General features: G+C 57.3%; 1 protein-coding gene across 5 annotated transcripts in view; it reads right to left on the bottom strand.

The window, feature by feature from the left end:
• Positions 1–13,908, bottom strand: part of CACNA1H (calcium voltage-gated channel subunit alpha1 H) — a 64,359-nt gene that overhangs the window by 24,947 nt on the left and 25,504 nt on the right. For 4 of the 5 annotated variants that reach the window (XM_039884850.1, XM_039884851.1, XM_039884852.1 and 1 more), the window contains exons 2-4: positions 1,429–1,540; positions 1,153–1,286; positions 620–717 (exon numbers count right to left, since the gene is read on the bottom strand). In XM_039884850.1, the coding sequence (XP_039740784.1) occupies positions 620–717; positions 1,153–1,286; positions 1,429–1,540 (344 nt within the window). Of the gene's footprint in view, positions 1–619; positions 718–1,097; positions 1,287–1,428; positions 1,541–13,908 lie in introns of those variants that run through there. The other variant, XM_039884854.1, reaches the window with a different exon arrangement.

The raw sequence follows: 13,908 nt of genomic DNA, 5'->3' as shown, positions 1-13,908 counted from the left end.
CAGCTACGTAGTACACACACTCCCCCCATATGTGTACACCCACACCTTACAGTCACATGGCCCCTGAATTCAGCCACAGCACTGAACACTCTGAAGACAGAAAAATCCCCAACAATTTCCCTATGGGAAGATAACCAGTGTGAGGATAGGATATCTTCCCAATGAGCAGCCAAACAACTTCCTGGAAGCTTCTCCGTGCTTCCTGTAGCACCAGAGCCTGGGGTAGAGCTCCCGCGTGAGAATCATGGGGACGGGCCAGACGATGACGCCACCAGGGCCCATACGGCCCACTCCGTCACCCAGTACCCATATGCAGATGAGCAGGTTCAGACTGGCCCTGTCACTCAGCAGCAATATGGGGAGCCAGACCCCACCTCGCAGCCTGCTCATTACATCCCATCTTGGTCCAGGGCTGCACTGTCCTTGCCAAAAAAGCAGCAGCAGATACTCAGGGCCCACGGCCCCTCTTCCCCCAGCGCTGTGGCCAGAGTGTCCAGAAGCCATATGGGCAGTGTGGCCTCCTGGTCCTGTACCCCACTGGGCCCTCAAGAGCTCTCAGCAGGGCTGGCAGAACATGCAGACCTGTCCCAGGCCAGGGTGGGATGGGATGGTCACTTACTGGGCACGCGGTTGATGGCACGCAGGGGCCGCAGCACACGCACTGTCCGGATGGCCGAGAGGCTCACATTGTGTCCATCCAGAGAATACTCCATCATACTGGGGGGAGGGCAGAAGAAGGGAGGCTCAGGTGGTGGGCAGGTGACTACACGCTGGAGGGCTGGTCCCTAAGCTGTGCACCTAGCCAGGCCGGACCCTGAGACAGGAGGAGCAGGACCCTGAGTCACTACTGGGTGCTCCTCACCCTCCCAGACACCATGTCCACCCGCCAACCCTGCTGCTAGCACAGGGAGTCCCAGGACAAATGTCCATCCCCAGCAAAGGCCGTACTGGCTTCCCACCCCAGCCACCTCCCAGACCAGGCTGCACCTAGATCCCTCCAGAGTACACCTGCCCCCTCCCTCTTCCTGGGGGACCCAAGGCCTCCTGTGGGGTCTGAGGAGGCAGGGTTCCCAGCCAGGTTTGGTCAGGTAAGGTACCACTCCGAGTGCTATGGCTTCGTAGAGCTGGGCTGTGGGCAGCAAGGAGCTGTACCCAGCCATGACGATGAAGAAGTCCAGCCTGTTCCACGTGTCGCCCAGGTAGCACTTCTGACCGAAGAGCCCCAATGCGACCATCTTGATGACCATCTCCACCGCGAAGAAGGCGAAGATGAAGTCGTCGAAGGCCTGGTGAGAGTGAGGCCTGAGAGTGGGACCTGTGCTCTCCACGTCGGGTAGGGGGTGTCCCTTAGGGTCATTCATGGCAAGTGAGCCAACCCAGGTCCCACCAGCCCCAGCCCTTGCCTCTAGGCCCCCGCCCGACCCCCACCTTCAGGATGCTGCAGCGCTCCGAGCGGCACTCAACGTCCTCGCAAGGCCGGAACATGCCCAGGGTGACGCAGTTGAGCATGATGACCAACATGCTGACGTGCTCGAACCACGTGGGGACAGGCAGCTGAGTTAAGGGTCAATGTGAGAGGCTAGGAGATGGCTGCAGAGCAGCAGGAGGGAAGCTGGACCCCAGGATCTGCCTCCAATGTCCCCTACAGCAACCAAGTTCCCAAGCCTTCCGCACCCCTGCACCGGCCCCATCAGCTGGGAGTTGAGGAACAGAACCTTAGTACCAACCACTGGACACAGGATCAGCACATCCCTCACACAGGCTGCCAACCGTGTACAGAGGGGGATCTAAAGCACAGAGCAGGACCCTGGATGAAGGCTGGAGGCTGCCCACGACCCTTGCACAGGCTTCTCCCAACTCTAGCGCCTAAACCAAAGCTGCACACACAGATAAGCATCTCTGGGGCACTGCTCAGCCTGGACTCCAACAGGTGTCATAGATGTCCACAGACTGTGAGGGGAACCCCAGAACCCTACCCTGTGGCCCTGCACCGACCTCCCCCATGTGACTCCAGCAGACAGAGGAAGCCCCAACTTTAGCAATGGAGAGGAGAATGTGAGCTTCAAATCAGCCCAGTGACTGGGCTCGGGGGATCTGCAGCCCTACTGTGCACTTGGGTGAAAGGGGATAGGATGTGGATGAATAAGAGAGGAAGGAAACCCCCTACCTGTTCCAGCCTCCACCAACTAATTAGCCCTGGGAGGGAAAGCTGCCTGTCTGTGAGATGTAACTCCAGAAGCAGCTTCCTACCGGCAGAAAGGTGTCCAGCCTAGGGTGGGGCCTCAGATTGCTGGGCCAGCAGTGAGCACCGCATCGCATGGGCTATGTGTATCCAGCACGGGTGCCTCAGCCACCTTGCCAGGTTGCTGGCCCTGAGGACAAGAAGCCACCCAAGACCTCAGAGAGAATTCCCACCCATTCCAGGAGTAGCCACCAGGTGGCGCCATAACTTCATGCAGGCCCTGACTCACGCCAGCAGCCTCCAGGAAGGGGTGCTATACCAGTCAATTCATGAGGAGATCTGGGAGCTTTGTGGTGGGCCAGCTGTGACAGGTAAGAGAGAAGGGTCCAGAGCCCAGTCCAGTAAAGGCAGGTAGGGGCCCACAGCTGCCTGGATGGGGGCTGAGCTGTGTGTTTGTGTGTGGTCCCTAGCTGGGGTCTGAGGCTTCTCCTGAACCATGTGGATAAAGGAATACACCTCATGGCTGGGTGGGCCCTGAGGGTTTGGGGGAATTCAATGTACCCCACACGCCATCTCATCAGAATCCCCTCCTACCTAGAACCACCCCAATCCCGGGGCGAGTGGGCTTTCTGTGAGGCTGCCAGCCTGCCCTGCTGGGGCTAGAGAAAGCGAGGGCCCCCAGCCCATGTTGGAGCCAGTGTGGGGTGGACAGGGGAGCTTGGGAAACACTACTGTGCATCCCTCCTTTGTAGGACCCCGACGGCCTGCCTTGATGCCTCGACCCCTCTCCTTCAAGCTTTCCAGGCAAAGGCGGGGACTGGTGGGGGCCAACAGTTGATGTTGGCAGCCCCTGGCCCATGGTGCAGCGTGCGACATGGCACAGGGCCACCAGTGTAATTACACATTCCCACCAAGAGTGCCATAATTATACTTAATGGGTTCAGCAGTAACAAGTGCCTTTGCTGTGATTTGGCTGTGGAAAAACAGAAATCAGCATCCTGCTAAGGCAGCGCTGTGGGCCCGACCTCCCAGCCCCCGCGGGCATCCAAGGGGAACTGGCTGAGAGGACTGACAGGGTGACTCCCCATGGTCAGGGCCTGCAGGGCCAGCCAGCACTGGGGCGCTGTGAGGCCTTGCCTGCTGTGTGTCTGTCTCTGTGGGCAGGGTGGAAGGAGAGGAGAGAGCTGTGGCTAAAAGGTGCACTACCCACATCATACCCACTGCACACCAGCATGGCTCCATCTCTAAGCTTGCAAAGCCCATGAGGCCGGCACTGTCCAGCTCCACCACAGACTGGGGACTTGGATGAAATGCCTAAGAAGCCTAGGCGGTCACAGGATGCTGAGCCCTCACGTGGGAGCTGGTCCTTGGGCACCAGACAAGGATGGAAGGAACAGATTCAGGCATCTCCTAATCTGAGGGATTCTTGCAGGGACCTGTCCCAGACCCTGGGGATGCTGTTGGGCAAAGCCGAGGACCTCCGTCCTCAATGGAGTGGATATTTCTGGAGTTCTGGGCTGGTCTGGGCCAGGACCCCTGAGAAGCTACTCAGGTCAGGGGCTGTGGAGGTCAACTCCTCAGCAAAAACCACAATCTAGGACCCCAACAACTCCAAAAGACAGCCTGGATTGGGGTCTCTGGATCTACAGCTTCTGAAACCTTTGACAAGCAAAACTCAATCTATCCTTGGCTTCTTCCTGACCCTGCCAGCTCCAGCCTAGCTCCCTGCCAGCTTCAGGCACGCCATGGGGGCTCAGGATGACCAACTATGGCTAGTGACTCAGGACCCAACGGGGAGGCCATGAACACAGGCTCACCTGAAAAGTGGGAACACAATCAGGGTGGCTGGAATAACCAACCCAGTCAGCAAGGCCCCGGCACCTGGAAAGTTCCCCAACCATCCCTGTGAGCACTTGCCTTCATGGAGTTACTACCTTTATGACATACCCCTTCCCCTCTCCACCCAACACCCCAAACACGTGCCTAGGAGAGACAAGATCCTGGGGTCCCGCACCCTGGCCCTGCACCCTTGCCTTGGTCTGGGTGAAGGTACACACACATATGCTTGGTTCTCAAGAGAAGCACCATGGAGCACTTCCTGCCCTGGGGACTGCCAGTCCGGGCACACGGGTCCCGCCTATGGAGGGAGAGGGCTCAATCGCCTCCTCACACACACACATCACGGCTGTCTCCTGGTCACACCTTGGTGAGCAGCTGAGGACAGCCAGTGCCGACCAGCCACTCATTGCACGAAGCCCAGTGACTTCTGGATGCTTAATTACACAGATGGATTTTCTGGCCTTTAATTAAAAATCCTTTAGATTTTGAACCAAGTTTTACAAATTAGAATCAATTTCCACTGTGGGTCCAAGAAAGCCAGGCTGACATGTGGTCAGGAGGCGGTAGCCATGCTGGTGGCATAGAGAGGGCCCTAGAGCTGCCTGGGGCCTGGCCACAGAGGAGCCATGGGCCTGCGTCCACAGTTCAGTGAAATGGTCTTTCCCATGAAATCCCAAAGCCAGGGAGGTTCTGCTCCAGCCTGGAGACCTCAAGAATGGCACTGAAGCCCCTGACCCACATTCCTTGACCACCCTGGGCTTGGCCTCTCAGGCCCCAGGGACCTCACTGAGTCTCCCTTTCTCGGACAGACATTAAGGGGATGACGGGGACCTCTCCCAGCCTAACAGGCCCCTGGTATACAGCTTGGCAGAGAAGGGCCTAGAGTGACTTTCTCCAGGGGACATGCTCCCTCTCAGATCATGCCTCCAATGCACCCCAAATTAACCCCCCAATTCCAGGCTTCCCTTGGCCTGGAGAAGATTGATGGCCAGAGGCAGTATGGGTTGTGACCACTGTCCATGGTGCTGAAGCAGCCCTGTGCTGGGTATGCTCATGACTGGGTAAGGGCACTCACTTTGCAACCTTGTTACTCACTGCTCACCTTGACCCAGGATTTAATGAAAACCACTCTGTCAATTGCCTTTTCTCATTCCTAGTCTTCGCTGGTTAAAAAAAGCACGCTAAAGGCCTCTTTAAAGATGGCACTGACCCACAAACACCTTGGCCCTGGGCATGGGCACGAGGAGATCCCAGGGTCGCACGGCTTACCCTGTTGAGTGCCACAAGGCCCACAGCCTGTCATCTGGTACAAACGACCTGGAAGTGGGGTCAAAGCCTGGGGTTGCTAGGAGTGTTTGTGGAAGTCAGGAGAAGGGGCTCGCGGCTGCTCAGTACACATTAGGAGCTGTCAGCCCCTCACTGGCAGCAGTGCGAATGGGGGACCTTAACACCTATGATAAAGGCTCTCACCAATGACAGTGGGCTCCAGGGTCCTGGAACAGGGCAGGAGTCCCAGGGAGGCCTTCACGGTGCAGGACAGTGTGGCCAGAGGGTGGTCCTGGCCTCTAAATCAAATCTTCGTTCGCAGGCAGCTCCCCTTGGCCCACCCAGACCTGCTGGCTCAGGATGCACAGAGCCAGCGGGTTCTCACACTGCCCAGTTGGGAGTCGGGGATGAGAGGTGCTGAGGAATTCACATATTCTATAAAGGGCTCAGAAGGCTCCAAGTTCCCCATCCTGTTCCTCATCCTCACAAATGCTGCCCCGGCCTCTCCCTACTGGCCTTGGACACATGGAAGAAGGGGATGTGGCATTTTCCTCACACTGAGTACACTGGGTGACAGGCTGACTGTCTGCTGGATGAAGGTCAGGACAGGAGAGACACTTTCACCAGCAGGACAGACAGGTGAGCTGGGCATCCCTCACTGAGAAACAGTTCCAGGCCCTAAAGCCATGGAGTGGGGGTCCCCAGGCATGGCTGCTGCTCAATCTCCCATGGTAAAAGTGGCTCCCATACAGGGCTGTGTGGGTATGAGCCCCCAATCTCACAGGCCAGCTCCCTGCCAGGCTGTGATGAGATCACACAGACACTCTGGGGCAGGGAGAAGGCACTAGCTGCCTGAGCCAGCCCTATGCCACCTACTGCTGCCCGCCCCCACCTTGCCCATCCTATGCTGCCTACGGCTGCCCTGCCCCCCGCCGCCCCAGAGCAATCTGCTCAGCTAGCTAAGCTCCATTAGGCCAAATCCACAACAGCTTGATGAGAGCTCCCTGAGCCCCTGCGGGCGGCTGGGCATGCAACAGTAAGGAGGGGAAACCCAGGGTGGGGTGGCCCAGAGCCCGCCACTCAGAACACCCTGGCCAAGCCGTGCTAGCTCCTGCTGGGGGCCTTGTGCAGCCTCCTTCACTCCCTGCTACCCGTCCTGTACCCACACTAGCCCTGCACCCATCCTTCCTCACCCCACTGCCAGAGCCTCCAGGCCCAGGACACACAGACCAGAGAGGTGGCTCTAGGCCATCTCAACCCACTGTAGACAAGAAGGGCCTCAAGGGCTGGTGCGTGCAGGGAGGAACCAGTGTGTGTGGGCCTGAAATCAGCGTGACTGGCCTCCAACCCTGACTCGTGGTCTCAGGTCTTCCCATGTGGTGTGGCCAAGTGGCCCAACAGGCAGGGAGGTATAAAGATGAGCTCAAAAGGACACTTAGCAGGTTCAGGGTCTCCACACACATGTACACCTGCACCCAGAAAAAAAAAAAACAGCTGGCAACTGAGGCCCCTGCACCCTAGGCCAAGTGCATCCCTGCTCCAGCACAGACCACCTGGCGGGCAAACCCTTTCCTGTCCCAGGGAAGGGGGCGCTGGGTCAGTCTGTCCCATTGCTCTGCACATGGGGCCTGCCACACCTCCCCCCACCCCCACAGCCTGCATGCCCATGCTTGCTGCCATCCCCCACCCCCGCCTTCATTCTCAATGAGCACTCAACCTTGCTTTTCCAATTTGCTTGAGGAGAAAATCATGTTTATTCATGGAGAGAAAGTCCATCCTGCAGAAATAGATGACTTGGGGCCACTGGAGAGGAGACACGGGCTGACTCCATGCAGGTGAGCGGGTCAGGCCAGTTGGAGACAGAATGGCCGCTCTATGGCCCAAAAAAGTACCCCAGATGAGGCCACCCTAGCCACAGACCCAGGGACTCAGTAGGTAGCACTCGGTGGGAGAACCCCAAGAAGTGGCCCACCTCTAAAACAGCATAGCCTTTCTAAACCCCAACCCTCCTGTCCCCTCGGTCCACATGTCCACTGAGAACCAGGGAAATTCCAGGGACCTGTTGGGGTGCTAGGAACCAACCACCTGAAATCAGGGTCAGTGAGCCTAGCAGCACCATTTACAATCTCCTAAGGTTAAAAATGTCAGAATGTCTCTAATGCCCAGTGTGCGAGGCCACAGAGCACCACGTGGCAGCTAAAAAGGAGGCATGAGTGCCGCTCGTCATTAGCACGAAAACATGTCCTGAGAGGGCGGAGTGAGAAAAGCCAGCTGTGTGAGAACAGGTGACCCCATTTAAGAAAAAGCTGCAGTGCAGAAGGATGCTTCTCTAGGACGTGCTGACATGTGTGTATACGAGGTACAAGAAGTTCTGGAAGATCCCCTCATGCAGAGAACCATGGCACCCTGGATGGAGGGGGCAGGATGAGGGCTCAGGGAGGTGGGCAGAGTGGACACAGGAGAAGGTGAGAGGCCCCTTTCACTCTCCCCACTTCTACAGTCTCGGTTTTTGTACGGTGTAGTTTTTCGTTGTTTGTGCAGTTACAAAAGTGAAGGGTCAGGGAGCTTGGCTGTGTGGTCTAAATGGCTGGCGGCATAAGTGAGATGGGGGACACATGCCTTCTTTGGCTTCCCCAGTTCAAAGGGACTTCCTGCCCACCCAGAGCAGACACACTTAGCTCTTTGCTTGCGGGGCGGCAGGTGTCCACACAGTGTTCTGTTCTGCGCCCCAGCTGGTGACCTGCAGCTTCCAAGTTGCCATGGCAACAGGCTCACACCAGCCTCCTCCCTTGGCCAGGCATCTGAACAGAGAGCTGAGATCGTACACCACTGACAAAGGGGTTCTCCCCAACCAGACTTACACCTGCAGGCACCCTGCAAGAGGGCTGATAGCACACATCCCAGACCCAGGACTGGCCCTGTGACAGCTCCTGTCTTCTGCTTCTATGCACCCACTCGTGGACCCCAGGGAGCCTCTCCAGGGAGCCCCAAGAGGGCAGGTAAGATGTATGACAGCAGAGCTGGGTAACAGGGCCCTCTGTGGACAGCCAGTTCCACACGGAACTCAGGTGACTGGACCCACAGACACCGTCCAAGTGTAGCTCCCACCTGGAGGCTTGTCCAAGTCCGGTGGGGAGGATGCATCACCACAGTCTGGAAACTAATCATTAAACTTAGGGTTTGCACGTGATCCAGCAATGCCACACCTGGGTACACACACCCAAAGGAACTGAAAACGCATGCTCTGACAGATGAATGTACACACGTGCTTACAGCAGCACAATTCACCATAGCCAAAAGGTAGAAACAACCCACATGCTCATTAACGCACAAATGGATAAATAAAAGTCTGTCCATTCAACAGAATATTATTCAGGCATAAAATGGAATGAAAAACTGACACACTATAACGTGAATAAACCTTGAAAACATGATCTGTGGAATAAACTAGACAAAAAAGGACAAGCATTGTATGACTCCCAAGCATTGAATAATTCTATAATACGAAATGTCCAGACAGGCAAATCCAAAGAGACAGTGGGCTAGTGGTTGCCTGGGGCTATGGGATAGGATTCTCTTTGGGGTGATGGAAATGTTCTGGAAGTAGATGGGGGTGGTGATTGGACATCGTAAATGTACTAAATGACACTGAGGTGTTCACTTTAAAACGGATAATTGTATATAGTATGTGAATATTGCTTCTATAATCATCACAATCCATTATTTGGGAGTTTTCAATAACTCTCTTGCTGGAGCCCCAAGCCTGCCACCACTGTCACTCAAAGCACGGTTAGGATGGAGACTCAGAGACCCAGCCAATGGGTGGCATAGTAGGGCCTTGCCCTGGTTCCTCTGCCATGTGGCCTCCTCGTGGGGCACAGCTACCCCCCAATTCAGTAATATGCTCCCCAATATGATCTGGTAGCCCCTCCCAAGCAGCCTTGGGTGATACTGCTTGAAATCTGCCTCCAACCTGCGGGTCCATGTGCCTGGAGAGGGTAGGGCCAGGGACCAGGAGGCAGGACATCTAGTAACACCTCCCAGAGCTCAACAGCCTCTAGCCAAGGTGAGGGGCGCAGGGGTGTGATGAGCAGCTGGGGCTGCAGCTAATTCCTACCAGGCAGGGCTGAGCAAGGCCCTCTGCACCTTCAAAGGCAAATCTGCAGCTTTAGGCAAGGTGCCGAGGCCATGCCACTTGGCATCCTCCCCAACACCAGACAGGCCTGGCCCCACAATGTGCTCCCTGGTCCCAGCGGGTCCGGGGCTCCAGTAGGTCCCACCTCTTCCTCTGTAAATGATGCCAAAAGCCTTTGGAGAGTCGGCCGTGGCTGGAGCCTCAGGCAGGGATCTGCTCTTGGTCTCAGGGATCCCATCTGTGTGGCAGCCTGGGGGGTTCTCATCCCTGAAGCGCTGAAAGGCCCCCTTCAAGCAGAGGGTGTGGACCCCACCTATACCCTGTAGGGTGGGCTGCTGCCCATTCCCACTGCCAAGCTCCATCTTGCCACCATTAGATCCAGGAAGAGCCCCCTGAAGCCTTACCACTTCTGCCCCAAACTGGGGGACCTAGCCTCAGCTTAAGCACTAACATAGCCCTCCAGGTTAGATAGGCCTTCCCTGGTGGCTGGGGCCAATTATTCCATAAGCACTCTTGGTTAATTAGTGAGGTAATTAATTAATCAAGGCTCTAACTGCGTTGATAGGGCCCAGCCAGGGGCAGGATGTTCATCTGCAGATTTGGGGGCCTCTGGACAGTGGGACAGAACAGGCAGGGCGTCATCTGGCACATGTGACCACGGATGTGCACGCACGCCCCCCTGTGGCTCAGATGCCCTGACCCTTGCTCCAGGATTCGCGTTAGGTCAGACCAAACTGCTGCCTCAGCCACCCCACCAGAGACAGGAGGTGATGGCGGTGGGATGACACAAGGGAGTCCCAGGTGGCAGAAGAGGCCCCACTGCAGCTGTGCCAGGACAATGGGACACCCTGGGGCTGAAAGCAGCCACCCAAGCAGACACAGATCTTTCTTCAACTACACCCCTCAACTGCAGCCCAACTACCTCCTCTAGGCGTGAGGGGGCCAGGCCACTGCCTGCAGGAATGTGGGAGGGAGCCTCTGTCTCCAGATGGGCACATCAACTCCCCCTAACGTGGAGGGGCCCTGACTCAGGGGCCAGGGGTGGGGGGCAAGCAGGCGTCAGGCCCGAGGGCTCAGGACAAAACCAATCATCTGGAACCCCTAGCCCACTCTGCCACTCAAGACTTACCATGGTCCCAGGGAGCCCTGGCTTCATGGGAGAGGTGACAAAAACTCCATCCAATAGCTTGTGGGAGCACAGTGCCCAAAGAACTCCCAAAACACGGCCTGAGCACGTCTCCAACCCTGATACCCAGATGGGCACTCAGCCAAGTCTCCCAAAAGGGCCTCTGAGGGGTGGGGGAGGTGGCCACTATTGAAGGAAGTTTCCTTCCTTCCTGAGGCTGTTGCCATGGCAACAAGCTGCAGACTTGGGGAGGAGGACCTGCTGCAGCCCTCGGAGGCCTCTGGGAGTGGAGGAGGGGCTCTGAGAAGGGGATCCCCCAGCCTGCCATCCATTACTCCTCACTGAGGGAGCTCACCGGTGGGGGATCCCCAAGGCTCAGCCTCCCAGCCCACCCACGCTGTGAGAAGCCAGCACCACAGGGCTTTAATTGGGGGTGGCGGTGGTACCCCAAGGGTTACCTTAGTGTTTGTGAAAGAGGGGGGCCATAGAGGGGTGGTACAGAGACTAGAGAAGGGCAGGTGTCAGCTGGTGGGGTTGCAAGTCTGGTTATTTTGAAGTCAGAAATTAAATGGCCCTGTCTGGAATTACTAGGAGCCCCTGATACACACAGGCTCTGCGCACTGGGAAGTCTCTGGTCTCCAAGAGGATCTCCAAGTTGCCCCTTCATCCGTACCTGTGGGGATAGATGACTGCCAGCCAGCAGCAGGCCACTCATGCCCCTCAGAACCACAGGCCTGATCCCGGGTGCCCTGACACTGCACCATGCAGCAAGGCCCTACTCCCCTCCTCGCTCTATCATAGGGCCATGGCCTGCATAGGGTAGGGGCAGCTGGGTGGGGTCTGGGTCAGGAGTAGCCATGGGTACTGAGCTGGGCGTCCCCCAAACTGCGGGCTCTCCTGACCCTTTGGCCAGTCTGCATCCCACTGGCTTCTCCTAGACTGTTCCCTCTGCTCTGAGCCCCAACTTTCTTTAAGCTTTCCCTTTGGCTTGACCCCTGTGGCAGGGAGCCCTTCTCCTGCCTCAGCCATTCCCTACTGTTCCTTGCGTGACTCACACTCAGTCCGCTGGGCTGGCCAGGGTGGGGAGCCAGCTGGCCAAACATGGAGCTGTTTGTTCTCCCTGGTGGCTTGGGGTCACGTAGGGGGGAGGAATTCGGGGGGGCTGGGATGCCCCTGGGAGTGTACCTCCTCTGGGAAGTAGAGGGGCCAGGAACCCACTTCCCATAAGAGCCACCCAGCTCCTCACCCTACCAGTGGGTGACTCCACTGCCAGAACATCCTTTCTCCTCCTGGACTCAAATGTCTCTTCTGAGAACTTCTCCCAGTGTCCAGAGGCGCCCTGGCAAACCAGCTCTGACCTGGGCCTATACTGAACCCCTTCCCCAGGCCCACAGGACAGAGGAGCACTGTCAGACCCCTGGGAGGCCAGGATCTCGGTCTCCAGCTCCCACACAGCCAGGGGCTGCTCCGGCGGCTGAAGCCTGCCTCCTGCCCAGCCAGAGCTCAGCGCCTAGATATTGGGTGGAAATTGCCATAGAGTTCTGAGCAGCTCATGACACGGATGCCCCCTCCCCGCCTCTGTAATTACTGAGCTAATCTGGGCAGTGCATTGTTCTCACCCTGGCAGTGGTGTCCTTGCCCATCTGCCATGGGAGGGAGGGGACAAGGCGGGCACAGCCCCCTTGACTCCAGCCAGGTAGGGCCGGTGGCAGCAGGGGCACAGCACATGGCAGCCAGGCCCTGGCAACAGAGCAGGCCTGTGCCTGTGGCACGCATGTGAATGGCCACTACAGAGACCAGTGTCTGAGTATATATGTACACTGCCTGTTCCTGCATGCCTTGCACGCCCCACACACGCATCTGAGAACTGTCTGTGTGTGTGCACACACTCACCCATATACACCACACTATCTTATACACTACCTTACACACACAGATATGCTCACACATTCAGGTGTGCACCTTTAATGCACTGTCCTTGAGAAGACGAGGTAGAGGTTGGCTTTACTCAGGAAGATCCCCACCCCCAGGACTAAACAAAACACTTGCTCACACAGACACTGTGGAGCCGAGCACATGCCCACAGCTCTCTCTAACTGCACATTTTAAAGACCGTGCTAATTAGGAAGAGTGCTAACGTCTCAGCTTAGCTCTTAATAAAGACCTTGATTCTGGATTTTACTCAAGGCATAATTGAGTGGAAAAGTGCCCTGTCTCTACCTCCAGTCACCACGCCTGCAGAGTCTGGCTGTGCAGCCCACGCCTCATGAAGACCTCACTAGCCACTTGGTGGTAGTGTGTGCCAAGTGCCTTGGCTTGCCTCTCTCCCAGGGGATGTTCCGGCCTGAAAGTGGAGCCAGCCAGCCCCTAGCCCTGTTTCTCTCCCGTATTTCCAGGCTCCCCTGACGAATCTCTGGCTTGGTTCCCACGGGGAGCGGCTGAGGGCTCAGAACCACTCCTAGCACAGGGCCTAGAAAAGGAGAGCTCGGGAGGGGCTGGCCTTGCCAGGTGAAAGCCTCCTTCCCAGCCACACCCCTGCCCATCTTTGACCCTTTCAAGGGGTTCTGCACATCCCCACTCGGGCCCTGGAAGGAAAAAGCGTGGGCGGGGGCACAGAGCCAAGAGGGGCCCCTGGGGAAGATGACCACCCATCCGTGGGGACAGGCCTACAAGGCCTGCTCCAGGCAGGAATTCTCTGGGCTAGAAATTCTCCGGGCCAGAAATAACTGCCTCAGCGCCACTGCACAGCTGCCTGAGGCCTGATTTAGCGACCCCGGGGGACTGGATGCTCCTTCTATGGGAACATGGCTTGGAGTGCCCTACTGCTGGCCCTGCCCCCACGGCAGGCAGGCAGCCCCCAGACAGGGGGCCCAGGGTCCACAAGAAGCTGGCTGAAGGAGATTCCTTCCCGCAAGAAAACTGGGGGTAGAGGTGGTGGTGAGCCACCTGGCCATGGGCCTGGCCGGGCGCTGCAGAGGCAAGGGCAGGGCATCTACAGGCCTGGGGTATAGCACCTGGGACGCGGCCTCCTCGTCCCAGGGCTGGGAGCCCCACGGGTAGGCCCTGGCCTCCCTTGCTCTGCCCCTGAAGTGGGAACCCAAGACGGCCTGAGTCCCTCTCTCTTAACTTTACTGTAACGCTCATGGTCTCGTCTTTTGTGTTAAAACTCAGCTCACAGCTGGGATGTACAGTGACTGTGGTGACACGCACAGGGACACACACCCTGCACAGACATACGCCTCCGCACAAGCACCCCAACACAGAGGCACACGGCCTTCGCCCCACACTGGCCATTCCCCCTGCGCACCATGCCTTCTCCACAAGCGCAGCCTGGCAACCAGGTGTTTATTAAAAAGGACA

This window comes from Pteropus medius, unplaced genomic scaffold, assembly GCF_902729225.1.
Source record: "Pteropus medius unplaced genomic scaffold, Ma_sr-lr_union100, whole genome shotgun sequence".
NCBI lineage: Eukaryota > Metazoa > Chordata > Mammalia > Chiroptera > Pteropodidae > Pteropus > Pteropus medius.
Note: the sequence above shows the minus strand (reverse complement) of the source record. Positions and strands in the feature narration are given on the sequence as shown.